At 33.7% G+C, this 26,176-nt stretch overlaps 2 protein-coding genes across 2 annotated transcripts; one reads left to right on the forward strand and one right to left on the reverse strand.

The window, feature by feature from the left end:
- Positions 1-204: 204 nt before the first annotated feature.
- Positions 205-9,164, reverse strand: LOC130637444 (U3 small nucleolar ribonucleoprotein protein MPP10-like). The gene is made up of 7 exons (XM_057446929.1): positions 8,473-9,164; positions 4,637-4,874; positions 4,409-4,550; positions 3,396-3,463; positions 2,452-2,589; positions 2,149-2,262; positions 205-962 (listed from the first exon to the last, which is right to left on the reverse strand). Exons 1-7 carry the CDS (start codon positions 9,147-9,149, stop codon positions 486-488), a joined length of 1,854 nt encoding a protein of 617 aa, XP_057302912.1. The 5' UTR covers positions 9,150-9,164; the 3' UTR covers positions 205-485.
- Positions 9,165-11,184: 2,020 nt separating this feature from the next.
- Positions 11,185-24,842, forward strand: LOC130637460 (double-stranded RNA-specific adenosine deaminase-like). The gene is made up of 3 exons (XM_057446930.1): positions 11,185-12,638; positions 13,202-14,070; positions 18,042-24,842. The coding sequence occupies exons 1-3, from the start codon at positions 12,233-12,235 to the stop codon at positions 19,287-19,289; spliced, it is 2,523 nt and encodes an 840-aa protein (XP_057302913.1). The 5' UTR covers positions 11,185-12,232; the 3' UTR covers positions 19,290-24,842.
- Positions 24,843-26,176: the final 1,334 nt, after the last annotated feature.

Consider the following 26,176-nt stretch of genomic DNA (forward strand, 5'->3'; position numbering starts at 1 on the left):
TTAACGTGAAAAATTAAATAGCAATTTTCACTGGTATGGTCCTCAAAATCAACTCTGACATCACAAGCTTTCTATCAGCGAAAGCGACCACGGCTGTTCGCCCCTTCTTCTTTGATATTGTTGTCATCGACTATTGGAGTCATTGACTTTTGTTTTAACACTTCATCTGACCTGATTAGAAAATAAAAATTGACCTGATCCACATTTCGCGGAGAATCGACATATTGATATTTCGCGAGGAAAACTTAAGGTATATATTTCTACGTGTTATGTAAAATCAAGTAAAGTGAAAAATCACAAAGAACTATGAAGTTTCGTGAATAAAAACAATTCACACCCACCTTGAATCGCAAAATTATTTTTTTCCACCTCGATGATGTGCACCAATGTGCACAACAACATCTAGGGATATCACAAACCTACAAAAAAAACTTGTGAATTTAACGCTTCAGTGATTCTCTCTTTAATTAAGGGTAGATAAAAATTTATAATTTAAAAGCCTCCGCAGATTTCTTTTTCTTTTTTATCTTAATGTTATTTGCCGAAGATTTCTGTTTCGTAATGTTCTTTTTAGCTTCATCTTGCAATCGCGTAAAAAATTCGTTACTAGATTTAACACTTTTTACGGCAGCGTTCTTCTCGCTAACGATAGTATTTCTCGTTCCTTTCTTCAACATATCGATTGCTGTCTTCGTCGAAGATTTTGCTATATTACCAGATTTAGCTTTTAGTTTTTCTTTCTTCTCCTTTTCCTTGCTTGCGAACTTCTTCTTAATCTTTTTCTGACGCCTTTCACGTTTACGATCTTCAGCTGTTTTCTCACCGTCGCCTTTAACGTCACCCTTCTTTTTATCGTATAATTCTTCTGGTGCAAGTTGCGTCGCCGTCGTCATTGTGATAGGTGTCACTTCCTCCATCTGGAGTGACGGTGCGTTTGATATGATCTTCAATTCGGGCCTTGGCTGTGGTAAAGAAAATAATAAGGATATTAACATATAAGCAACAAGCAAAGCATGGCGGAAACTGTAAATGTGACCCCCACCAGAGACCAAGCTTAGTGGTCGACTTTTTAGAGGTAACCGCAGATGGAGGGGCGACAAAAAAGGCGTAACAGAAACTACCAATGCAAATTGTACAGTTAGTTCTAAAATTTTTTTGCACAGTAAAAAAAGCTTCAGAGTGCAGTTGAATTTACAGAATTCGACGCGAAAATTAAGATGGCAAAAAATAATTCCCCTAAGGTGGCAGTAACCCTTTTCCAGCTGTCCAAATAGCTGCATTATTTACTCAGTAGTTTGTGTATACAAATTTTCACTATTACTCAAAAATATGGACCTAACACGTACGGAAATGATTTTTACTAATTATTTTAAATTTTAAAGTTTATTTATGTTAATATTTAAAAAACTAAAGAGAGAAATGTGGATTTCTGTGGACTTCAAACTACTTCGCAACATTTATTTGCTTTTAAAGAGAAATTGCATCGTTACTTTGATATTGTTCGAACTAGAGAGAACTTTGAAATACGGAGATTCGATTTAGAGAGAGTCAACTGTATATGAAATTCTGTAATATAAGTCCGAGATAAATCGGGAAAAAGAAAAAAAAAAGAAAAAGTAGGGAGTTGTTCAATATTTTTTAGAAACATTTTTTTTTTGAAATTGACAAAAAAATTTGGTCCTCCGATTATAATTCCAATTGTCTTAAGATAATAAATAATTTGAGATGAGCAACATATTTATCTCATTTGAGACATCCAGCTTTTTCTTGTAATCAAATTAAAACAGTTTATCAGAATACTGCAAGTTTTGTGAAGAATAGAACCAGGAACGTTGGACATGTTACTTAATGGAATATAGCAACCCTACATTTTTCGACCCACTGAATATTCCTAGAAAAATATATTGTGTACGGAACAAAAAAAGTGGGACTTGTTTATAAAAAAATGCATAACATAGCTTATAAAAAGGCATGCGTATTTCATGCATAAATATTTCATAGACTTTTTGCAGGCAGGCAGGTGCACAGGTTGACAGAAAGGCAGGCGTGGCAGGCAAGCAGGGAGGCAGGCAGACAGAAAGACAGACGGCCTTTCGTTATGGAGATCATAATAAATAAATGGACATAGAGTGAGATGCAATTACATACCGGCTTTGGAGTAAATTGAAAGTTGGATAGCGCATCAAGTTGGACAAATAATTTATCCATGAGTTGCTTGATCAACACATGCTCTTCACTTTCTTTTTCCTCTTCTTTTTCGTTCTAAATATGGTAAGAAGAACATACTACACACAGAAAGAAGTTCCAAACGCCATTGGGCTTATATCTGCAGAAACTCAACTCAGTTCAATACTTCTCAGGTATACACGTCGTTGACATGTAGATTTTATGGATTCTAAGCAAACACACTCAAAACTTTATTACGTCTCAAAACTATTATTGCTTACTAACCTCTGCTTGTTTTAGATACTCTTTCTCGTACACTTCCGCAAGACTTAACTTGCTTTTCTCCATGTTCAGCTCAGGCGCTTTCTTGTATTCAAATGGTTGCGTTGTCGGCTTCTGTTTCCGTTGCACATCATCCCATGCCTACAAAAAGTTAGACAATGCACCAGTTGTAAGCATAAAGTATCTCATCAGTTAATATCTTACATTCATCATACCTAAGTTGGCAAAAGTCGGCCTCAACCCAAAAATCTTAAAATTTCAACACAAGTTACCGTAAGGAAAAAAACATTACGGGAATACATTATGTGAATAGGATTTAGAATATTGGGTAACATAGAGAATAAAAAAATTTGAATAGGTCCAATTTAATTGATTTTTCGGAATTCAAAAATGCCAAACAGTAACAAGAAATAGATACTGTCTTGCTTGTATTCAGAAAATTAAATTTATAAAAAATTGCAAACAACTGGAAGAAAAGGTCTTATGTGGAATAAAATTACGAATTTCCATATTTAAAAAGTTGGGAATGAAAGTTCGTGAATGCAAGGCAATTTTGCAATCATTAATTTTCTTTTAATCCTTATTATTTTTTCCTCGTTTATTTCTTTTCTTAAGCCCTTTAAAAGAATAATGCTTCAAGTACATAACATAGCAACTTTTTTTTAGCCACAACACTACTGTGAACTCTGACCGCTTGCATCATGTTTATCATGATTATGGTGAATCAAGCCAACTTTTAAAGACGCAACCTTTCTTAAACACTGCTACATGTTTATTTAAAGAAGATTTGCAACAGACTATTGGAAAGAGGGAGGTTTGCTTAGTGAATGAGAAGTGACCACAGCATAGATATGTGAAGCCTGAAGTAACAAAAAAAATTGCTTATTTTTTGTGTTAGTTGAGGATAGAAACTAAGTTGCTTACAAAAAATATGTATTAAAGCAAACCTGATCTTTTATTCTTTGTTTAACTATATCTTCTAATGTCTCAGTGGTCTCTTCTGTTACAACAGGAGCTAAGAGTAAAAGCAGGATAAAAATCAGCTAACAATAATTCGACACGTGGTAATTCAGCTAGTCCATAAAACCATGAGAAAGTATAACTTATTTCCTGAAGTTGTGTTTTCATCTTAAACGAACATTTGTTTTACCTAGAAGGAATGTCTTTTTTGTGAAAAACGCGTGTTATACTGATGGTTTGGAATCAAACAACAATAATGATGTAAAGAAGTTCAAAAACAAAAAAAGTCGTGTATATATGTAAAAGACATAACCTTGAATAAGGCTTGGCTGTTGTGTTTATTATTTCTTTAAAGCACATTCCCAGTTTTAATTGCTGTAAGTCATACTTGGATTATTTTTGAGCATGTATAGGTCATAAACTGCACTCTACACAACTTTTTTTTATTTTTAAAAGGGTAAAGATTTTGATCGAAATTTTTAAAAAGAAAACGTGGGCTTCTTAAATTTTTTTGCTATGAAACAAAACTAAAAATGTTAAAGTTTTATGATGCAATATCAAAAATAGGTTTTGGTTAAACTTCTCCCTCACAAGCCATAAAAAATTGTCACATATTTTTTCGTGTTAATCTTTTTCTAAGCTAAAAAATATCTAAAAGTTTTTTCAAGTAAATCCTAGCCAAATCAAGACAACCTCATTAGTTATTTACTATATGTTACTTTATAGATTCCTAGGACTAAAACATTAAAAATGCACTTCTTCTTTCTCGACTATTATCTTCTCTGTTCAAGAGTAGAGTTTACAAATATATTGTTGGTCAATTTTCCCCACATAATATCCTGATAAATACAGTCTATTCTTTGTATTCTTGGCTGCATGTATGAGTGTGCATATCCATTGCTCTTGATACGAGGTCAAAAGATTTCATCAACACAGCATCTCATACGTTATTCTTTAGGTATGTGTCAAGGAAAGTTGATAAAAAAGACATATAATATACCTCCAACTGAAGTGTGGTCGAAACTGATATGTTCTTCTAATAAGCTGTTAACAGGACGGACTCTAGAAGTTGCTTCTCCTTTTAGTTGCCAAGGTTTGTTAGACAAATTCGACTCTTCTAGTCTGCTTATTTTTAGCTCAATCTAAATAAAATAAAAACCAGCTTAATTAACTTTTAACAACACAACATGACAAAATTTTAGACCAAAGACCACTTCTTATACAGTACCTCTTCTTGTCTACGTTCGAATGTGGATTTTAAAGCTGCACCATGTGAAGCATATTGTAAATCAAAGTCTTCTCCTTCTTTAACTTTTGATACTTCTGTCGCAAAATTATCTTGAGCAACATTTGTTTCATCTGCAAACCCTTGGTCCAGCTCCAGCTCATTTATTTTTGATTGCGGCATGTTTTTGGGTTGTCTAGGCTTGTCGAAGAAGTCTTTAAACATAAGATATGACTTCGTTCTGGAAAAGATATCATAAAGTATATGTAATTGTAAATATAAGAACACATGTAACTTTAAGGAAACTAAGTTGCTTAGGAATGAGCCTGAAATTTGCCCAAAAAATGTAAGCAGCCTTGAGGGAACTGGTCAGGCTGAAAGTTGGAAATGTTAAGTAACTGACAGTCAGGGAAACTGTTAGCGAGATCTCCCAATCTCACTATACTGCAATAGAGATAAGAAGTCAGAATACAGGCCTCAAACAGCAGTTCTCTTCATCACACGTTGAGTTTATTTTAAATCTGCTTACTTTATATCTTACAAAACAACCTTTACCAATATTAAATACAAAAATTTTCATACCCCATTCTTTGGAAAAAAAATTATTTAACCGTTTTTGTTTATCCAAAATAAATTGTTAAAGTATTGCCTTTGTTATGCAGAGCTTAAAAAAATGAATATAATGTTAAGGGTCACATTACTGATCAATATATATCTCAGACATATGCATTTGAAAATATAAGAGAAAATGAAAATATCAAACCTCCCTGCCACAGATGATAAGCCTGTGGAAAAATCCACTATTGTAGGAAAAACAGGAAAAGATAATGCGTTATAAAGGAATTTGATCACGTCATGAACCTGTTGATTCTGAAACAGGTGTTATACATGACCAGCTTTTGGGAACTTAAAATAAAATAAACGTAATAAAGAAAATTTAGTTTATTTTTCAACAACAGAAGTTAGATTGTTACAATGTAGCCCTAGTTTTTAATTTTTTTTTACTTCATGGAAACTTTCTTGCTGGTTTTAATTTAACAATGCTTCATGTCAGATATAGTTTACAAAACTTCTTTATTTATATATGTATATATTTGAAACGTAAAAATGTTGACTTGTGTTTAAACAGATTATTTTCATTTGGACATTACTTCGGCTATCAGAGACAAGGAAATTAAAGTGGCAATAACCCTTTTAAATTTTTTTTACATAATTAGTAAAGAAAGATTATTTTCAGAGACTATATATTCATATCTTTTCTGTTATAACACACCTGTCACGATTTTATAGCTAAAATACTATTATCTTTCAACAAAAATAATTAATACAAGTTCTGCCAAATATAGTTTAAGTCTACACACTTGCAAAATTGTACAGAAAGAAATGAGATAATTATTGAAAAGAAACGTTATAACAAAAAAGATGGTGGTTGAAATTTAAGACGATCTTTATTATGCCACACTGCACAAGCTTTAACTTTTGATAGCACTTTTGTTTTACTTTAAAATTTTCAGCCATGATATGGTGTGCAGACATCATTTTATTCAGAATACTTTTCTTTTAACAGCGTTCGATGCAGCAGGGGATGCTAACAAAGAATCTTTTGAAAAAAACAAAAGGCTATTGTTAAAAAATATGAATGAACAAAAAAACTCTGCATACCATTTAACAGGTTGGTTAGCCCAAGGTTTATTTAAAAACAGAAGCTGATGAAAAATAACGAGATTGTAAAAGTTGGAGTTCGTAGAAGCTGATTTTTTTCTTGTTTATGATTTTTTTAAGGCCTATATTTCTAGGAAATAGTAAAAAAATGGTATAAATAAAGCACTGAATAAATAATTCAGCTATTAGGACAGCTAAAAAAGGGCTACTGCCATCTAAAGGTTGCGAGTCGCTAGCTTAGACGCTTGGTTCTTGTGTTTAGGGTTCACAATTTAAAACATCCCCCGTTTGTCTCCAGTATAAAAAAATAGTGACACAGAAGTAGGAAAAATGCAATCGCACACCAGCACATGCTATAAGATATTTAGATGTACAAAACCGTCCCTGCAAGTCTATCGTGTCCTACTATAAGTAACCAGTTACTTTAAGTCTACAGTGTCTTACACCGTCTCTTAGAAAACACCTCCAACTATAGGCTTCAAAACACTTATTAAGGTATCGGTAGCAAAATTTCAAGCACTTTTCAGCTTAAAGTATCTGTAACTCTTATACGCCATTTATGTTGATTATTTTGCAAAATAAATGCATTGTTGTGATCCAAAAGGTGTAATACACTTTGTTCATTCCACAAATATCATACCAATTTCTTAACATGTCACTTAACAGACCACTTTAAAACTTACCAGTACTTTAAGCAATTTAAGCTTAAAGTTCTGTTACCAGTGTACTAGCCACCTCTTTTTTATAATAAGGTTGGATGGAAACAAACCTATAGCTCATCAATAAGGAGTGCTATTAAGTAATAAAGAGACACAATAAAAACCTTATAGTTATCTACCTAAAGTAAAAATGTTTAACTATACATGTGGACCAACGTATATGACTTTTGTGTATAAAAAATATTTACTCATAAGTTTGAGTGTAGCTTGCTATGAAAAATAGCTACATAATTTGTAAATGACTTTAAAAGAAATGAAAGCACCCACGTTTTGATATTTTAAAAAGTTTGCAAGTCACATGGCAAAGATTATTTTACTTTTTGTGGCCTCCAAACATCTAAATCGTGCACATACACCATGAGCAGCAGTTATTTGACTTAGTTTATTAATTATACTGTGAGATGGGTGAGTCAAACTAACCGCGCTGTGTCATTAAGTATCCCGGGCTACTCCAGAACAAAAAATTTAGGTTTGTGGGAAGGGTTTTTATTTAAAATTTACCCTTAAACAGAACAATAATCCAAGACTGTAGGGTCTGCCCACCATCATTGACATCTCTGGTTTGTTGGGTCGTTCCAAGAATTTTGCTTAAATTTTAAAAAAAGTGTCCCATGCCTTTATATTTTAGCAAACATCTTCAACTCTCATCAAATGCGAGTTTTTGTTGAGATACCCCTCTGTTCTATTGAATCCATCACTGTTTTGACAAAAAAAAAAAACAATTATGGGGAAAATATTTATAGCTACACCCCAAAATGTCCCACCCTTCCCTAAAGACTGGTGTAGGATTACGTAACGCTTTTTTTTTAAATCTCTAACATCCTTTTTTAAAAAAAATACAGAAGTCTGACTGTTATAATTGCTTATATCTAAACTAATAAAGAATACTATTTGTGGGACAAAGGATTCGAACCTTAACAATTCTTTAATTTCTACAAAGATTGAACTAATTTGATTTAGCCTTCAACATGCAGTACTTTGTTTAGCACTTTTTTAAGTCATTTACCCTTTATCATGACTAGTGAGATTTTCTTTTAATATAGCTTTGAAAAAAGGACTTAAAAGCAAAATAAATTAAAAATGTTACGTATGAGACAATTTTGGTTCAACACATTACGTTATTCTTAACTGAGATATAATAAAACCTTGACTTAACAAATATGTAAGTCTTTCAGTCATAAAGTATTTCAGATGTGTGATATTTAGTTACAAAGTTTATATTTTCTGTAGGCCCTCTGTTTTGGTTTTTAAATGCATAGGCAGGAGCACCTTGTGGTTAAAATTGTCCAATGTGTTACGTATGGGACAAAATATTACTACCTGGCCGGACTAGAGTAACAAAATATTAATTTCTGAAATAGATCAAAGTGGAAGTTTGGGCAAAATTCTTGGAAACAACCCTGTCAAATAGAGAGACAGACAAACCTTTTTTGCGTTGGTCCTAAGATATATACTTACTGAGTGTCATCATCACTATTTTCAGCTTTAAAGAAATCAATATCATCATCATCATTTTTAGCTGGACCACCCCCATCCCTTTGAACTTCCTCCAGTCGATCTTGCTGATCTAAAAAATCCTCCATTTCACGCAGTTTGAAAAACGGATCGTCCACTACAGTAGATTTATATTTTTTAATAGGTGCACATGAGGTTTCATCCTCATCCTCGACATCTTCGTCTTCATTATCTTCATCAGTAATATCATTCTCCTTAACTTCATCGTCAACAAAATCATTATTTATATCAGCTTGATCTATTACTTCAATTTTAGTTGCACTCTCATTCAAAGATTTCAATGCTTTTACGTTATTTCTTGAAAGACTTGCAAAATGATTATTTTGCAGTTCTATTTGTTGCCATATCTGTTCATTGTCAAATCCTGTGACTAGAAGTTCTTGCAAAGAATTCCCTCTTTTCGTATAATTAAACTCGAATTCTTTCATAAAATCATACAAATATTTTGATGATGATATAAATTCCTTGCTAAGGTTAGTTTGTGGATCAAGAAAAGTTTCAGGATTTGAACAAATCCTATCAAATTGTTTAGTCAATCTGTCAAGGTCTGTGTTTTCGTCCATCTTCCAGCTTAACCATGCACATGTGAGCCCCAGATTGTAATTTGTCTTGATTAGCATGTAATTTCTCGAGAAAGATAACGTATAACATTTAGGGTAATCAAGAAATCAAGAATAATCCGATCGTTTTTCTTTATATCGGGAATAGTACAATTTGTAAGCAGATTACAAATCCAGCAACCCCAGATTACCGAAAGTATCAAAACCGGGTTTGAAAAGCATCAAAATTCGAACATGTTTTTGAATTACAATTATGGCTGAAGTAAGACCATTTTTTAATGCTTATAGCTACGTCTTTCGCACTCTGGTCTATTGGCGTGCCAGGCGCAGGAGCGTGCTGAAAAGAGATTTTTTTAAGTTAATTCTTTCTCGCCAAAATTTTATTTAGTATAGATATTTTCGATTCATATAGCTAGCTAGCTATTTTTATCCATTTAGCTAAAGTCCTAATAGTAGCTTTTTATAAAAGCACCCGCCTCGAAGAAAATGAACTGAGAAAGCCCTCACTTTACCTTGAGTCTGCTTATTCCCAGCATCAATCCTCAAAGCTGCAACAAAGGGCATTGCTGTAAAAAGCAATCAATTCAGATAAATTCAATCAACCAGATGTTTACAGTAAAGTCTAATTTAATAATAAGAATATCAAAATTTTTACTTAAATTTTTTTTATATTAAATCAAACCTTTCCGCCAAAGCCAAAAAGGGTTGATTTGATGAGGGGATATGTCATGGGGCTTCCGTATTAGCAAAAAGACAGTCTGTTCTAGACACAATATTCCATAGATGGGTGAGTGACACATTTTATTTTAAACCTGACAAATCAGAAAAATTTACAAAATGTTTTAGAGGATTTTTTAAGTAAAAAAAACAACAACAAAAAAGTCGATTTCCTGACCTACAACATAGAAGGGTCTTCTATCCAGTACCTTTAAAGATCGTCACATGGCTCTCCACTTCCATCCGTGACGTTAAAAAAGTGTCCTTTGGGACTGATTTGTGTAAATGATTAAACATGTGACCACGTCAACCTCTATATAAATATTGATCATGAGTGCGGAAGAAACTTACTATCTGCACGATATCTAATGTTCTTTTGCTGACTTTTCTAAACTTTTCTTGGTTTTTGATATAAAATAAGAGAGATATAAAAAGAGCCAACAAATTTGTGGACCATTGTAACTAGAACAAGCTATGTAATAGGACATTCCCACGAGTACAATTATCTCACTTAGCTAGCTAGAAAATCTGTCCAAAGGAATTTTTCTATGTATATAGCTAAGTTAAGCTGTTATAGCTAATTTTATGCTATAGCTAGCTTTAGGTGTGATTGAAGCTAAAAGGGGGTTCATTACATGTAAAAAATAGTGATATATCAGCTTTTGTTATACATCATACAGCAGTTCTACAGCATCTTTGTTATACAGCCGCGTGTGCAAGAACAGATTGCGGCTTAAGGTTGAGTGTCCAAAAACTTACGAGTTTGTATGCAAATCACAATTTCACCTATATGTAAGGAAAATGGTAGAAATTTTATATATATACCGCCACACTATTGACATCAGAAAATGGGCTTCGCTGCGCTCAGCTTGCTTAAACTCGTTTGCTTTGTTCCACAAAAATATTGTTGTGCTCTTTTGCAAACGGGACATTCTAATTATAAACCCTTGTTCCATTTCAGAACACTTCATCCTTGTTTAAAACGTTTATAATATATATAAACTCTGTCCAGTTTTAAAAGGACAGAACACCACCTTCTTTATAAAAATATCAGGCTGGGATATCAGGTTGAAACAATAGCTCTTGTTTAGAACGATAGAAATATAAGAATAATGACCAGCCTGATTATAATTTATATATTTTTATTACAAAAGTGTGTACAGGGTTCCCACGCATCCTAAAAATCCTAAAAAAATAAAATCTTTCTAAATAACCCTAAAATATATCCTAAAATTTCCTGATTTTTTTGCAAATACTCCTAAAAGTCTAAATTTTTTAGAGAACAACTATTTATTAAACTCTGCATCAGTTAAGTTATATCAAATTCTCCTAAAAGCTTTTGTATGTCTTTTCTCTGCTTATTGAAACAATCTCCTTAAAAAACAGCTAATATCCTCCTAAATATCCTAAAAAGTTACCTGCGAAATGATTGGGAACCTTTGTGTACCAAAAACAAAAGTGACATATACTTTACCAGTGATCAATATAATTTTTGATCATTATTCAGGTTTTAATGCAAATAGGAAGTCAAATTTTGTGCCCTTTCGTTGCACTAGTGAATTGGTCGCTATAGGCAGGTTAAACTAAAATTGGAAGGTGCATTTTGAAGTGGTCGTCATTTAGCAGATGATCAATAACAGAGAGATGACTGATACTCAGGTTTTACTTTATATGCAATATATTAAACTGTGTCACAATTCACCTATGAGGGTTAGAATTTTACTAGTTTTTACTGGCCTAAAATATCTATGACTTTTCCCCTGTAAAATTTAATTTGCAAGTAAGCCTTCAGCCTCACACAGAGTGTTAAGAGACCATCAAAAATCAATTTTCATGTTATGAAAATGAATTCCTGCAATTACTTAGCTTCAAATTTCATCAATTATAAATGTTTGTTCTTGTTTGTATAGAATGCAGCATCACAGATATCGACCATAGTATGAGTAAACTTTAACCTTTCTCCCCATCCCCAATATTTTTTTATCTTTATCAATTTAAGGGACCATCCGCTATTTATACAACATTAAATATGTGAAGGTTAAAACAGCTGTACATGGTGAACAAAATAAGTTAAAACAGGGAGTGCATCCAGTACATAATACACAGGGTGAGTGATCGAGGTCGCACTACAGCGCACAGTTGATATAAGTTTTTATGTGTACACATACACACATTCATCTATAATTTCGTTTTTTTACATTTTCATGTTTTGAAATCATCAAAATCGTTGCAGTAGGACACTGCAATAATAATTTTTAGTTTTTTGTTTGGTTTTGTATTTTTAGGTTATACAGTGCACATAATCTCTTTACCCCTCCCAACTGAATGTTTAAAATTCCTCTTTTAATTCATTTATTTAAAAACCAATATTAGGTTTCATATTTCTCTTCAAGTCTTAGGTACTTGAAAACAGTACAGTAATAGATATGAATGACAAAAAATCAACAATTCCTTTACCACCTCATTTATCCAAAAATTATCAAGATTTGTTGGCACATAAAAATGATCCAAAAGAAGCAATAGATTTCAATAGGGATGTAAAACCACCTATGCAGCACAGGCCTTACTATGAAAGACGAAGTCGTGAAAATAAATATTATGGTTCAGAAAGAGGTACGTTGAATTACATGAATAATGTTGGACCACTGGTGCAGCAAATACCTCGCAATGCAGGACAAGATTACAGGGATGATGAATATTTTCCTTCAGAAAACATTCCATTTAATGAAAGATATACTTTTGACAGTCACGGGGAATATGCTCCAGCTTTGAAAAAATTTAGGATGGGTGATGTAGAACAGCAAGGAAGTTACCACAGTTTTCATTCCAATGGTATGTAGTTCATCATACAATTTGTTTTAAAACTTTTTTAAATCTAACGTTAAGTTAGCAAGTTGGAAGCTTTTTCCTCAATTTAATTTTTAGCACTTTCTTGTCCATGTCTTTAATAACATTAAAGCAAGAAAGAGATTTGTGTTATTCTACACATCTTTTTTATAAGAAAATCTTAAGTAAATTTTTAAGAAAATCCCCAGCCTTAGCAAGTTCAGATCCAATTTTTGGAGACCATTTACAAGTCACCATAATTTTAAAACACAACATAATAAAGTTTCTTTTTCTTCAATCATTTGATATACATTTTAACAAAGTTTTATTTTAAAAATAACAATAAAAGCATGTAACTAGTCCAGTTCGAAAAAGTCAAAATAAAGGAATAAAAATTAAGGAAATATTTAAGATATCTGCCTATATATATATCCTATATATAATATATATATATATTCGGGTATTTTGCTACGGAAATTGGGGCTCAGGTCAAAGAAGTTTTTCTTATAAAAAAAATGTGTTACAGAGTAGTAGCTACAAGAACATTATCTCAATGTATTTTTTTCCAGAATGGGAACAAACACGTAATGAATCTTTAACATCCGATCCAATTATGCTACAAAAACAAGAGCAGATCTTAAAGCTCCTGAATCAACTTCCTCGACCGGTTTCTACTAAAGAAATTATCCAGAACTGTGGCCACCATTTTAAGTTGCCATTGCAACCACTTTTGTACGACATGAACGATCGAGGGTTGATTGTAAAAGCATATGGTTACGGTCCTCAAGCGTGGAAAGTTAATCCGCATCCTCAACAGACCAGTCAGAATTCAAACTCTTGTGGAGGTCAATATGAAGGTAGGAGTAGGGATCAGTTTAGATCGAAATTTGGATCAACAGAGAGTATAACTTTCCCAGTTTCTTCTCCCATATCGTCCACTACATGTGATCAGAAGAACACGAGATGTGACAACACTTCTCCTCGACCTCCGAGTTCTTATAAGGGGCCACCATTACCACCCCACAAATTGGTTTCTGGCAATTCCACAGGCGTCAATCAGAAAGCTTCATGTTCCTCTTTTATCCCAAGATATAATCCGCACCCTCAGCCAGCAGGTATGATGCCTGGTTGGAAACCAGAGCTGACACATAGTCTACCAAACCCTGCTTTAGTTCCACCGCCGTCAAAATCGCTGACCCTGTCATCAAAAATACTTTCCCACGAAACTTTTAATGCCTTGAATAAGAACCCAGTTAGTTCATTGAACGAACTTGCACAAAAGAACGGGTTAGAAGTCGCATTCGAAGTTCTTAACGAAGGTAGAGGGCACAAAAATAAGTTTACTGTTGCAGCAAAAATTGGAGATCAGTTGTACGATGCTGTGGCAGCTTCTAATATGAAAGATGCAAGAAGGGATGCGGCGGACGCAGCATTACGTGTAAGTCTGAACTTTCATTTCTTGTGTGTGTGTTTAGCAAGTTCAACGTTTTTTTGAAGTTCACTGGTAATATTTTAGAATGTCTTATCAATGTTTAAAACTCATTTAGCGCGACTGTGATATATTATTCGAGATACCCATTGTGAAATTTTCATACTGTTAACAAATAACCTGATACAGAAGTAATTTTTGTTAAAGTTAATCTTTTTTGAAATTGTTTACCAGTGCTGTGAAGAATTTTTACTGTTTTGGCACTTTATCAAATAACAATTGCTAAAATTGCGCCTTATGCTTCCCTTATACGAGTTACATATACACGCTTTGTTTATTACAACATTTTGTAAGCAACATGTGCGGCTGAAATCTGAAAACAAAGCAACTTTATCCCACAGCATTCTTGACATGAGTGAATACACAATAGCAGAAGCGGCAGGAATTTATTTTTCGATACTTCTTTATGTCAAGTTTTGATATAAAGACAAACGTAATGGGAAGTTTGATTTTCGATTGGTGCACCAGGCTATCTGAACAGTCAAGTCTTCTAGATAGTAAACAAGCCAATCAACAACCAACAAGCAACAATCAACAACCAACAAGCAAACAATCAACAACCGAACCTGCAAAATAAAAGAAACTTTAGCAGCATTGAGCCTTGGTAAAAATTAAAACATGGAAAAGCTTATTCAGCAGGATAAAACTCCCTTTTTGTCTAACCTGACGGACGCAGCCAATTCGGGAAGCCTGTATTTGTTACGTTAGTGCATGATAGTCCATGCCATTCGTGAAATTTTGGTTTACTGCTGTGAGACGAAACGTCAAATATTATGCAGGCACGGCTGTTGGCGTGTAATTTACAGACCAGATTTTGTTGTTTCTTGGTATTTTTGCATTTCAGTAAACTATCAAAACATCTTGTATTAATTGCATTAAACACTGTAGTTACAGACGTCTGATGAATTCCTGGAAGTCAGAGCAATTTAGTATGAACAAAATATCTGTGTAGATTTAAAAATTACTGAAGAGATCGAGTATTTTGTAGACCAGAATTGGATTATGTTATTTTGTTGAAATGACAATATTTTGACGGAGTTTGAATTTGACAGATTTGTATAAGTTAGTTGCCTGAGATGATTTGCTAATTTTCGATGCTTATCAACATGCACCTGGCGATATAGCTTGAATAAAACAAATCAATTCTTCTGTTTAAATCTAACTGACTAAATCGAATCTATTTTGCAGATCCGATTTGAAATATTTTTAGACGCCTAAATTGGTACGACCTGAATCAGACAATTTTTACGGCTATCATTTATAACAGAAGAAACAAGTACAAAATAAAACCATTTGTTCCACTGTCGCCAACAAAGTCTTCATTTTCGCTATCGAAATTTTTACATGTTATTAATCGACACATTTCTGTGCACTTTCATTTCTATACACTCATATGATTTGTCAAAACATTTTCGACTACAGTTGCAGGATAATAGGATAACAGATTTAAGTTAAGCTTTTTAAAAAAAGTTTTTAAAGAAAATTGTACCAACCCTTCATAAATGACAATTAGATTACAGACCGCAATTTCAACTACACAGAAATTGCACCATTAAGAAAAAAGAACAAACGAACATCGTGAGCTTGTTTACACGTCATCCATAAAATTAAATTTTCGTCTTCGGTAATAAACCAGCCATGACCATTTGGGATGGTATTTGTTGATGCTCTTTACTAAATATTCACCATGCTCGACTTAGGTGATTTGCTCTCAACACATGTTTGTGTAGGCTAGACTGACACAGTGGTAGTTTGTCATAATCCTTTCTTTGCACAATGGAGTTTGTAACAAGGAACATTCACATAATCCACCTTTTGCCCATAAAGATGACATACAAATTCCTTAGCCCTCATCATCTCTGTTTCCGACATCCAATGCTTCACCAAGTGTTTTGAATAGCTCGAAATATTCACCTTCGCTAGCCCTTGATTTCAGTGCATTTAGTGTGCCACCGAGCAGCAAAAGCATTTACCGTGTCACAACCTGTACACATGCATGCAGACTTACAAGGGAATCACAAAATGTATTTACGAGCGTTTTTCTATTAGTGACTTCACTGCGATTCTGTCAATTATCCTTGTCCTGTCCTTACAACCAGTCTTCATATTTTAACGGACTTTTCTCTATAAACATCAAGTGCTGCATCAATTCGTACTGCTTTCTTACTATCTGATATGGTAAACTGGCAGCAAATTCTTGTCAGGCCAGCAGCACTAGATCTTTGCACAGGGGCCATACAATTAATTACACTTGCATATTTTTCGGGATAGATTTGAAATGCTTTTACATTATTCTCTAATGCGTTCATCAAAAACGCTTTACTAGTCAGTCAGGTCTTCTCATATATCGGCAAGTATAATAGTACTTTTACATCGAATTGCTGTGATAAAATGGCTGCTTTTCGGAATAAGAATCTTGTTGCCGTAAGTTAAATTTGTGTATATTTACACGTAACTTTGACAGTTTTAGCTATGTTTGAAAAGGTTTCAAGTTTTATGATTTTGTGGGATCAAACATTGATTTGGTTAATCTATCTGTCAAACGCCTACAGCAAGTCTTGTTCTACATTACCTGCAGCCAACATCACATTTAAGGTGCATAACAATTTGCTATCAGTATATGGGTAAAAGAAATTCTTGGATATGAAAATTTAAGTGCAGATACATCTTTCTCATCACCATTAATACGACTAAGATTATTATTTGTGTAGATGGTTTTCACGACGAAAATCAAGAAAACCATAAAAAGGCTTAACGATACGGTATTCATTGTCCAACGATTGTAAACATCTCGGCTTGTGCTGAATCCAGTTGTGCCACCTGGTGTCGCCATAAATAGTTGTTTTGATGACTTTATTTGCTTTAATCATGTCAAGTATTTTATTGTCCAATCTGAACAGACCTCCACAAATAAATTTAGTTTATACGCCAGGATGAGGAACGACAACCTTTCGTATCGTGTATGGTGCGTAATTAAATTTCTAGTTTGGGGGGGGGGGGGGGGGGAGCGGGGGCTGAATCCCATGAACATGTGGGTGATCTGTCAATTTCTAGAAGTTTGGCAAAACAAGTTTGTTAAAAAGTCTTGAAATAGTAACTATAAACAGCTATTTCTTTTTTTAGATGTCTAAATTAAATTTTATACTATATTAAAAGTGTTTTCACAGGTATAATTATCATTATCAGGATACAAGGTTTTAAATCTTAGATAAATATATATACTAAAAATACGTACAAGTCTAAAACTTATGCTTACAAAAAAGTAAGTAATTATATCTTGAGGTATCACCAGTATAGCTTTATAAGCTGCGGAAAAAAAATTATAAATTACACACGATTTATAATGAGATATGATTTTACCTTTATTTTGTTAAAAAACTGTTTACCCACTTTAAAAAGGTTGAAAAATTATTTAGCGTGAAGTGTGTTGGAGCTTGGCAAGACAACCTATTTCGCCTGAAAATTACATAAATTTATTTAAACCTGTGAATGGAATTTTCCAGGTTAAATTGGGACCTCCTTGCCTATTAAAATTTTGCGAAAAATTTCTTCCCGTAAGGTAAAAAAGCAACAGTCATTCTAAAGCAAATGAGTTATTACAGAGTTCCAAAGAAGTATTGCTGTGAATCACTTCTTCTTTCCAATTAGTTGGTTTATTATTTCCACGTATTTCCGATTGTATCATGGCAGTTTCGATTGTACATTAGATGAATATAGCTAAATCAGGGAGTTGTAGAGGTGTGTGGTAACTTCTTTGATTACATTTAAAATTTTGGCATGGGGAGTTGTGATAGTAAAACGTACATTCGAAGAGTAACAGCGAAGCCTTTGATAGAATAATATAAAACGGCAACACAGATGTTTTTATCTAGCAATGCGTACAGGCTTTTTGACATTTTGTTATCTTATCTATTTTCTAGGCTATACTTGGCAAAAGTGCTTTCAAAAGTAAGTCGGGCATGGGTGAAAATGTGATTGATGACATTCTTAATCCACCTTCGAACGGCTTATCACACTTCGATAACATCGCAACATTAAGTCACCACGCGTTTCTGTTATTATCTACTATGATTCAAGAGAACTTTGCCGGACGTAAAGTTATAGCTAGTATGATTCAGCAGAATGGTTATGAAGACAGCGGGCGTGTGGTTGCGATGGGTACCGGAAATCGTTGCATTACAGGACAACGTTTAAGCTTGGAAGGAAAAGCGGTAAACGATTCCCACGCTGAAGTGGTCTGTCGTCGAGCGTTTCTAAGATATTTATACTGTCAACTTGAATCTTTATATGAAGGTGGAGAATCCATTTTTGAGACAGGTGGTATGAATGACCATGCAAAACTGAAAGATGGTGTTACTTTTCATTTATACATAAGTACAGCTCCTTGTGGAGACGGTGCGCTGTTTACACCACGACAAGTTAACTCGTCAGGAAACCTGTCAAAAGAACATACACCTACATACACATCAAAGCCTCATGGTATTTTACGAACTAAAATTGAAGACGGCGAAGGGACTATTCCTATTGATTCCAACGACGGTGAACAAACATTTGACGGTATATTACGTGGTCAAAGACTCCGCACGATGTCTTGTAGTGATAAAGTTTGTAGGTGGAACGTGTTAGGACTACAAGGTGCCTTACTCAGCCATTTAATTGAACCCATATATTTAGAATCATTAACGCTAGGTTATCTTTATGACCACGGCCATCTCTGTAGGGCCGTTTGTTGTCGTTTGGACAAAAATGGCAGCATTGATGAAGACTTGCCAATGCCTTATTTTTTAAACCATCCGTGGATTGGACGGGTTACGACGTATGAAGCATCACGGGAAACGGAAAAAACTAATAACATCAGCATAAACTGGTGCTGTTCGGACCTTAGTCCGGAGGTAACAGATGGCCGCACCGGAGCGTGCTTAACTCGTACAGAGAATGCTCCAACGCCTTCTCGGTTGTGCAAACTGGAACTGTACAAAAGATTTCGGGAGGTAATTTCTAAAAATGAACGGTGCGCATTTTTACTGAAGCTAGACACTTATAGGGAAGCGAAAGAACAGGCTTCCGATTATCAAACTGCTAAGAAATGCATGATTAGGAAATTTCGCGCTCAAAAGTTTGGCATATGGGTACGTAAACCTGCTGAGCAAGAAATGTTTTCATGCTAGGTTTTATAATTGCATGCATTTTTGTATCTACCTTGCTTTAACAACACACGATTTATGTGTTCGCATTCATCAACAAAATTTGCACAAATTTCGCATTTGCGCTTTTCACCGCGTAAAAATTAAATGGTGTGATAATCCTGAACAGTAAGTTAGGCAAAAAAATTATTTCCGAAAACAGTCGGTTTTCTTAAGAAAAAAGTGAACTGGAAAGCATTAATATCCGCGATCCCAAACCAACTACGTATGTGCAATAAATAATCTTTTCGTTTCAATTTTTTCCATATCTCGCAAGTCAGCTTTTAAATATACCTTGTGTTTTTAAAACGTATTTCGTATCAGAAAAAAGGTAAAGCTAATCAATCGCGACTCCGTTAGGAAATGTACAAGATAAAAAAAATTTGACGAAGTTTGCTTTAAGGAGAGAGAGAAATTCTGTGAATTCTGTGGGCAATGATGTATCTTCTTTCCTTAAGCCGGATATTCTAATAAATCAAATAAAGTAACCGAAATTTTTAAATAGCTATTTGTTTTTAAAGGTTGTAAATACTTATGTTATATTAAAAAAATTATGCGTAATGTAAATTTTAGTTTACTTACAATTGTATGACTGGACCATATATGCCTTAATCACATAAATTTGCGCATGGATTAAGTTTCTTAGATGGCCGAAATCTTCCATTTATACAAAAAGACAAAATAAAGTTTTCCACTGGTAGATGAAGTTACAAGACAAGGTGAAGTTCTGTACCGGCACAAAGAAGGTAGCAGATAAGGTATGGTTCTCTGCTTGCGCGAAGAAGGTACAGTACATAGTAAAGTTTTCTACTGGGCGAAGAAGGCAAATTTTTTTACTTAAAGCAGGTGCAAAGACAAGGTAAAGTCTTCAACTTTCACGAAGAAGTGACCAGGCAAGGTAAAGTTATCTACTTGTGTGATTATTTGATACAAATGTATTGTTTTCTTAAAGACGTCAGACAAGAAACAGTGTGCGGTGGAATTGGATTAAAATATGGCATTGCAAAGCAAACCCTCTGCTATTAAATTAAGGATAAATCAAGATTTTTGCAATTGGTTGAGGTCACTAAAACTTCTGGCTCACATCAGAGGTTTAGACAATTTTCTTTTACGGTGATGTGAATGAAACCTGTTCTAAATGGCTTGTATCTGCCTGGCGTATGAATATTGTAATTTCCAAAACTTTCTTGACACAAGGTTGCTTTATTTTGCAAAACAATTTGGCTCTGATAGTGTTCAAGCATCAAATGAAAGGATGAATGGAGGAAGCAAAGAGAAAACAATATCAGGTATAGAACATGGAAATTTGTTTTCTGATGAACAACAATAGACATAGAACTCTTAGGTCTTTACCATCATCAATATTGACTGCTTTACCGTCTATAACTTCTACATTACAGCTCTTATTGTCATCTGTATTCAAAAATTAAGATGAATTTTTGAAAACCTTCATGTTTTCCGTTTTGACAGGTGCTCAACAACATTGTTTTTATTACTGCATCTGCAAATTTGTCAATTTGTTTTTTTTAGCTCGTTTTTTGTTTGCAAAAGTTCTTTTTTTTCTTTTTGTTGCCAGTTTCTTTTATCTTCATGGGAAGACATTACAATTGGTTGTATTTAATGTTCTTTTTCTCTCACCATGGAAATTAGAATGTCGATATCATTGCCAAGTCTCTTCCACTTTTGTTTTGCCTTGTTGACATGAGAGATGACGTCGAAAAATACCCTGGTATCGTTGACCGGGTTTTGTAATGTGATTGGCTTTTACATTTTCGCTTATTTATTACGACTTTTTTCTTAATCAGCACTTTTTCAGGTCAAGATTAAAATGGCGCATTGAGCAGTGGTTTTGTATTTCGTAAACAACAAAACTTTATTACAAAGCTAGTTAAATTTATAAAGACCGTTTGGTTTTACTTTTTTAGATTTATTGAATTATCACTGATTATTTCATGAGGTCGCATTGTACTATAGGAAAGAAGATAGCGGCATAATAAAGTCGGGTACTGACATAAGAAAAACAAGTGCATGTAGCTAGCTAGCTAACAATGTTTTTAATATGTTTGGCACGTAGTTGGTGATCAAAAGCCTTATGTAGATGTATTGATGACAGCTAGCTTCATATATTTTAGCTTGATATTTTCTTTACATTTACCTTTTAGCTAGCTAGCTTAACTTTGTCATAGCAAAATTTGCAGGGAGGATAAGAAACTTTGTTTCTTTATTTCTTAATAAAATTTCTTCCAGAGACTTGCAATATTTGTATCAATTCAGATTTACGAAAATAAATCCGAAAAATACGTGTCTTTATTGAGACCCTATTTGCAAAATCAAATATTAACTTAAAATTGATGAATTTATTTAAGAAAAGAGAATGTAATTATTAAACTAAGGGAAGTGAAGGGGGTCTAGTGTCTCTAACAAATCCCTGAATTTCACAACCGTATACATGCAGGGGCAGGTAACACAATTTTACAACACGATTATGGAAGATTTTTTTATTGTCCATCTGTGATTTAGTACGTTCAAGAAATTAGAAGATATGAAACTGGGTTCACCAATCAAACATGGCACAAATTTTTATTTTGACCCTAACATAGCACGTAGACTCTGACATTTTTTAATTATGAACATTGCTCTTCTTAATGTTTTTTGTACATGTATTTTTGTCTGACAAAATTGATATAACTGTCAAAAATCGTTTATCATTTTCCCGTGTTAAAACAGGAACTCAAAAACTATGGTAATAGTGAGAATATTTTTGTACCTCAATATTTTTCTTCAAACCAGCCTATAAACATGTCATACCAAGTTTCAAGTCTATTTTATTTTCAGCAAAAACTACGGTTTTGAAAGAGAAGTATTTTTTATAGCCCACTTTGTTGGACACTTTTAGCTTTATCTCATGAATTATATACATAGATTCGTACTTGTTAAAGTATCCAAATTAACAAGGTATATATCTTAAGCTGGCTAAATTTGCATAAAAATAGTTCTCACAAAAATTTAAAAGTGCTTTTTTCCATAAACTGGATTTAAAATCTAAACAATAAACTGTCTAACTTCACCAAGCAAAGGTTCTATTCAGTACTAGCTAGGTCAGCTATATCAATGTATTATTAAACAGCACGATTTCTTTTCCAACATTTAAAGGCGTTTATTGTAGTTACCAAGATAATTTTTCCTGTATTTTTTACTCGTGAGACAATACAATTGTCAGTACGTTTTCTCTTGCTGGAACATAAATTTTCTAACCGCTAAAGTCCCGCCATTTTTTAATCGCATAAATTAACGTATTCCTTATGACGCGTTCGCATAATCTGGCCATATATTGGCCAAAAATCACTCAACAATACCAGGGTATTTTTTGACATCATCTCTCATGTCAAAAAAATCCATTGTTGTGTTTTTATTTCCCCTCGAATACAACCATTTGTCTACTTCATGCATTTAATTGTTCTTGTGTATTTGATGTTGGTAGTTTTTCTACGGAAAACGAACATGTTATGATCCGCCATTGATTCGGCTAATACGTTGATAGAATCAGGTGATTCGAACCAATGAAATCAATCAGTGTTGATGCTGTTTCCCTAATCCGTGTGGATTAGTTTACCAATTGCTTTAACCCAAATGTATTAATAATTGATTTTGTGTATTTAAAAATATGTGCCGAAGCGTTGTCGTGGCGACCACTTTTACGAGTTAAATTTTGCAGATGTTTTTGAAAATTTTTTAATTTTCCTGTTTGTCACAGTGGGTAAGCAGTTCATTTTTAGGTTTTTTCGTGAAACTTTATTCCTTAAAATTATTTCATTGAAAAAACGCGAAAGTTTTTCCCGCAAAGTTAAAGAATTTTTTCAAAAAGCAAAAGTTTTTTCAGTTCAAAATATTTATTTTTTTAACCGCAAAAAACAGATTTTAAGACAATTAAAATTAGTTGAAGCATATTAAAGTACAATATTTTATGGTTTTTTTTTCATTCATCAATTCAATAACTTTTGGTGTTGAATATTTCCCTGTTGTCACGATTTTCTTTCCCTTTTGCTGTTTTTATACTTCTCTTTTTGCTAACTGCTTCAGGCGTTTTTACTATCGGTGGTAAAGTCACAGATTTGGTGGTAAGTGCTTTTGTGATAGCAAAACAAAACAAAAACAGTCTCAAAGTTTTCTCTGCTTACCTTCTTTCGCATTTTTTATACAGTGATACTACTCGAATTTCGCTTCTTGATTGGAGAAACTTTCGCGAGAGAAGTATTAAAATTATTAAAGTGTTAAAGTATTTTTTGCCGCTCAAACCTTCGCGATAAATCCTAGTCACTCTAGGAAAGACCAAGTAGTTATTCAATCTTCACAAGTCCTATTGAGATATGTACGCCGTGTGACGTCACAAAGGAACAAAATATGTACGAACCAAGTTGGGTTTCTTCGATAATGGCGGCGACCGTTAATGTAGATATCGTTTTTAGGAGACAAAATTTAAACGTAAAAAAATGAAAAAATTTATGTTATTTTGTCATAAGTAAGAATGTTTCTATTACAAATAAACATATATCTACATTTTGTTAGTTTTCCTTATTTAGAAATTTCAACTTTCTACTTTCGCGCCAGTACTCGTATCAAAACAAACACAAAGGTTTGAATATCAGTCCAAATATTGTGTTTACAATACCATTTGCAATACCAGTCCTTAGCCTAGGATACTTAGCACCCATGAAACCTCCTAAACGTTGTTTTAGCGTGATCTCCTACAATCTAAATTTGATTTTACCAGTCAGTATTTTAATCTCTAAATATCTTTTAGACATAGTGTTTCATGCTTTACATTAATGTTGTACAAGAAAACTTTTCTCAACTTATTTTCATTCAAAAGTAGCAAAAAGGATGAAAACAATATTATGTGACCTTTCTCTCCGCGCGAAAACTTGTAACGCCAAAACTTTCTGATTAGACATCTGGCAGTGTGTCTCAAAAAAAAACAACGAGGACAGACACTATAAGTTGACAAGAGAAGATAGAAAAAGCAAATTACGAAGCAAGATTACATCTGTTTAGATTTCTGTCAATTTTAATCTGTACCCGGCGGTGATCTAATGATGCGTTATAATGCGGTTTTCGTCAGGAAATTTATACATCCTTTGATGTGGTTTAATATCGATTTTTTGCAGACGAAGCTTATCTGTGCTGTACGTGTCAGATAAAAGATGTGTCCAAAAGTTGCAAATGATTATAAAAGTATAAATGTGTTGTTTATGATGAGATATGTTCGTGTCATGACGCTAGTTTTTTTTGTTTTTTTTGTCCACGTCTATCGAATATCATTAATTTGTCATTCAAATAATTATAATTTATTACCTAATCGGAATAACCCGCTTTATCGGTATGGAAATCGGTATGGAAACGTTGCCATAGGCACTTCATTCCTTTTTACTCCTATTTTTTGGGGGAAAATTATTGGAAAACACGGATAGTAAATTGAAAGAATATTACTCGAATTGTAAATTTGTCGAAACATGAATCTGTCGGTAGAATTTGACGAAACTTGCACTCATTGTTTTTTTTCTTGTTTTTTTTTAATGATGAGTTTTAATGAGAACAAACTTTAAAACAAATCAGGCGAAAACATTTGCGTTGGGAAAAGATAAAAAAATGCATAAAACTAGTCGTTAGCCCGTGGAAAAATCCACGGTTTCGCCCGTCCTTTTTATACCGCATTGCGTGCGTCTCGTTACTTGCGCAGCTAAGCTACCATTTTGCGTGACAGACAGACGTATACGGGCATTATAATGTAGACTAATCATTACTAGTCTTAACAGTGGAAACTGTTCATGTTTTTTTATTCCTTAAAAATGCCGAACACCATCACAGGCGGAGATGGTGTAGTGGTAGCTAGCGCATTCGGCTTGTAGTCATAACGTTTCAGGTACGAGTCCCCACTCAGGTGCACTTTTGTGTTGTCAGCCCATTTGGTTCCATCTACTGACCGCTAATTTGCTGGTGTGGCAGGCAAGCAAGTACAGCAATGCTATACATATCTGTGGCGGTAACCTAACATAGTTACAGTCAGAGGGGGGAAAAAGCCTGTCGTAAGAATGGAGCCACTAAGGATGGTAAAATTTGCCATTACTTACTTCGCCAGTACTCCGAATTCGGTAGGCTGCAAAAGTTACGTTAGCAGAGTTATCTGAACTTTCGACGTGTCTGAATTAAAGATCAATTAACTTCACGGCCTGGGAGGTTACGGGGCCATGTTGACGTCACCCAAAAAATTTAAGATTCTAAGAACGTCGTGAATACTGACAAGCGAACTGTGACAGTTAAGAATATGTGGTACCTAGATAAGGTTATTTTCCAGTTGATTGTTTCCAAAATTAAAGAAAAATAAATCGCGAGAAATAGCTTTTCCGACTTTACAGTAAACTTTCGCCAAAATTATTTGGAGCGATTTAGTTCTGTTAAAAGTAACTACACTGCAAAGCAACACCACAGTCCTTTTTTCTAATGTTTTTATCATGTTCCGTTAAATTTTTTACAAATAAATTAATAAACACATGCAAATAAAAAATCTCTGTCATAAAAAATGGCCTAAAAATCTTGCAATATATACACATCGTTTTATACTTCAATCCTAGTAAATCCTAGTTTTTTACCCCCTGTGAAACTTGCCATATAATAAAGGCTTCTTGAAACACGGGTGTGTTAACTCTATTATTATTTACATTGTTGTTGCAACTCTTTTTCTCCTATAGAATATATAAACACAAACGCAAATAAAATAAGGCGCGAAAAGAGCTATAACTCAACATAAATTAATCAGGCGCGAAAAATGTAACAATTCGACATCAGCTTGTGAAACATGCCGTTTTTTTTAAATT

The sequence above is a fragment of the Hydractinia symbiolongicarpus genome, chromosome 1, assembly GCF_029227915.1.
Source record: "Hydractinia symbiolongicarpus strain clone_291-10 chromosome 1, HSymV2.1, whole genome shotgun sequence".
NCBI lineage: Eukaryota > Metazoa > Cnidaria > Hydrozoa > Anthoathecata > Hydractiniidae > Hydractinia > Hydractinia symbiolongicarpus.

What these genes read in the sequence shown, in the direction of transcription:
- LOC130637460 (XM_057446930.1), top strand. Translation starts at nt 12,233, where the DNA reads ATGAATGACAAAAAATCAACAATTCCTTTACCACCTCATTTATCCAAA. An exon ending in CCACAGTTTTCATTCCAATG is followed by an intron (nt 12,639 to 13,201) that starts GTATGTAGTTCA and finishes ATTTTTTTCCAG; the next exon opens with AATGGGAACAAACACGTAAT. An exon ending in CGGCGGACGCAGCATTACGT is followed by an intron (nt 14,071 to 18,041) that starts GTAAGTCTGAAC and finishes TCTATTTTCTAG; the next exon opens with GCTATACTTGGCAAAAGTGC.
- LOC130637444 (XM_057446929.1), bottom strand. Translation starts at nt 9,149, where the DNA reads ATGCTAATCAAGACAAATTACAATCTGGGGCTCACATGTGCATGGTTA. An exon ending in AACAAAGAATAAAAGATCAG is followed by an intron (nt 2,590 to 3,395) that starts GTTTGCTTTAAT and finishes AACTTTTTGTAG; the next exon opens with GCATGGGATGATGTGCAACG. An exon ending in TTCAATTTACTCCAAAGCCG is followed by an intron (nt 963 to 2,148) that starts GTATGTAATTGC and finishes TCTTTACCACAG; the next exon opens with CCAAGGCCCGAATTGAAGAT.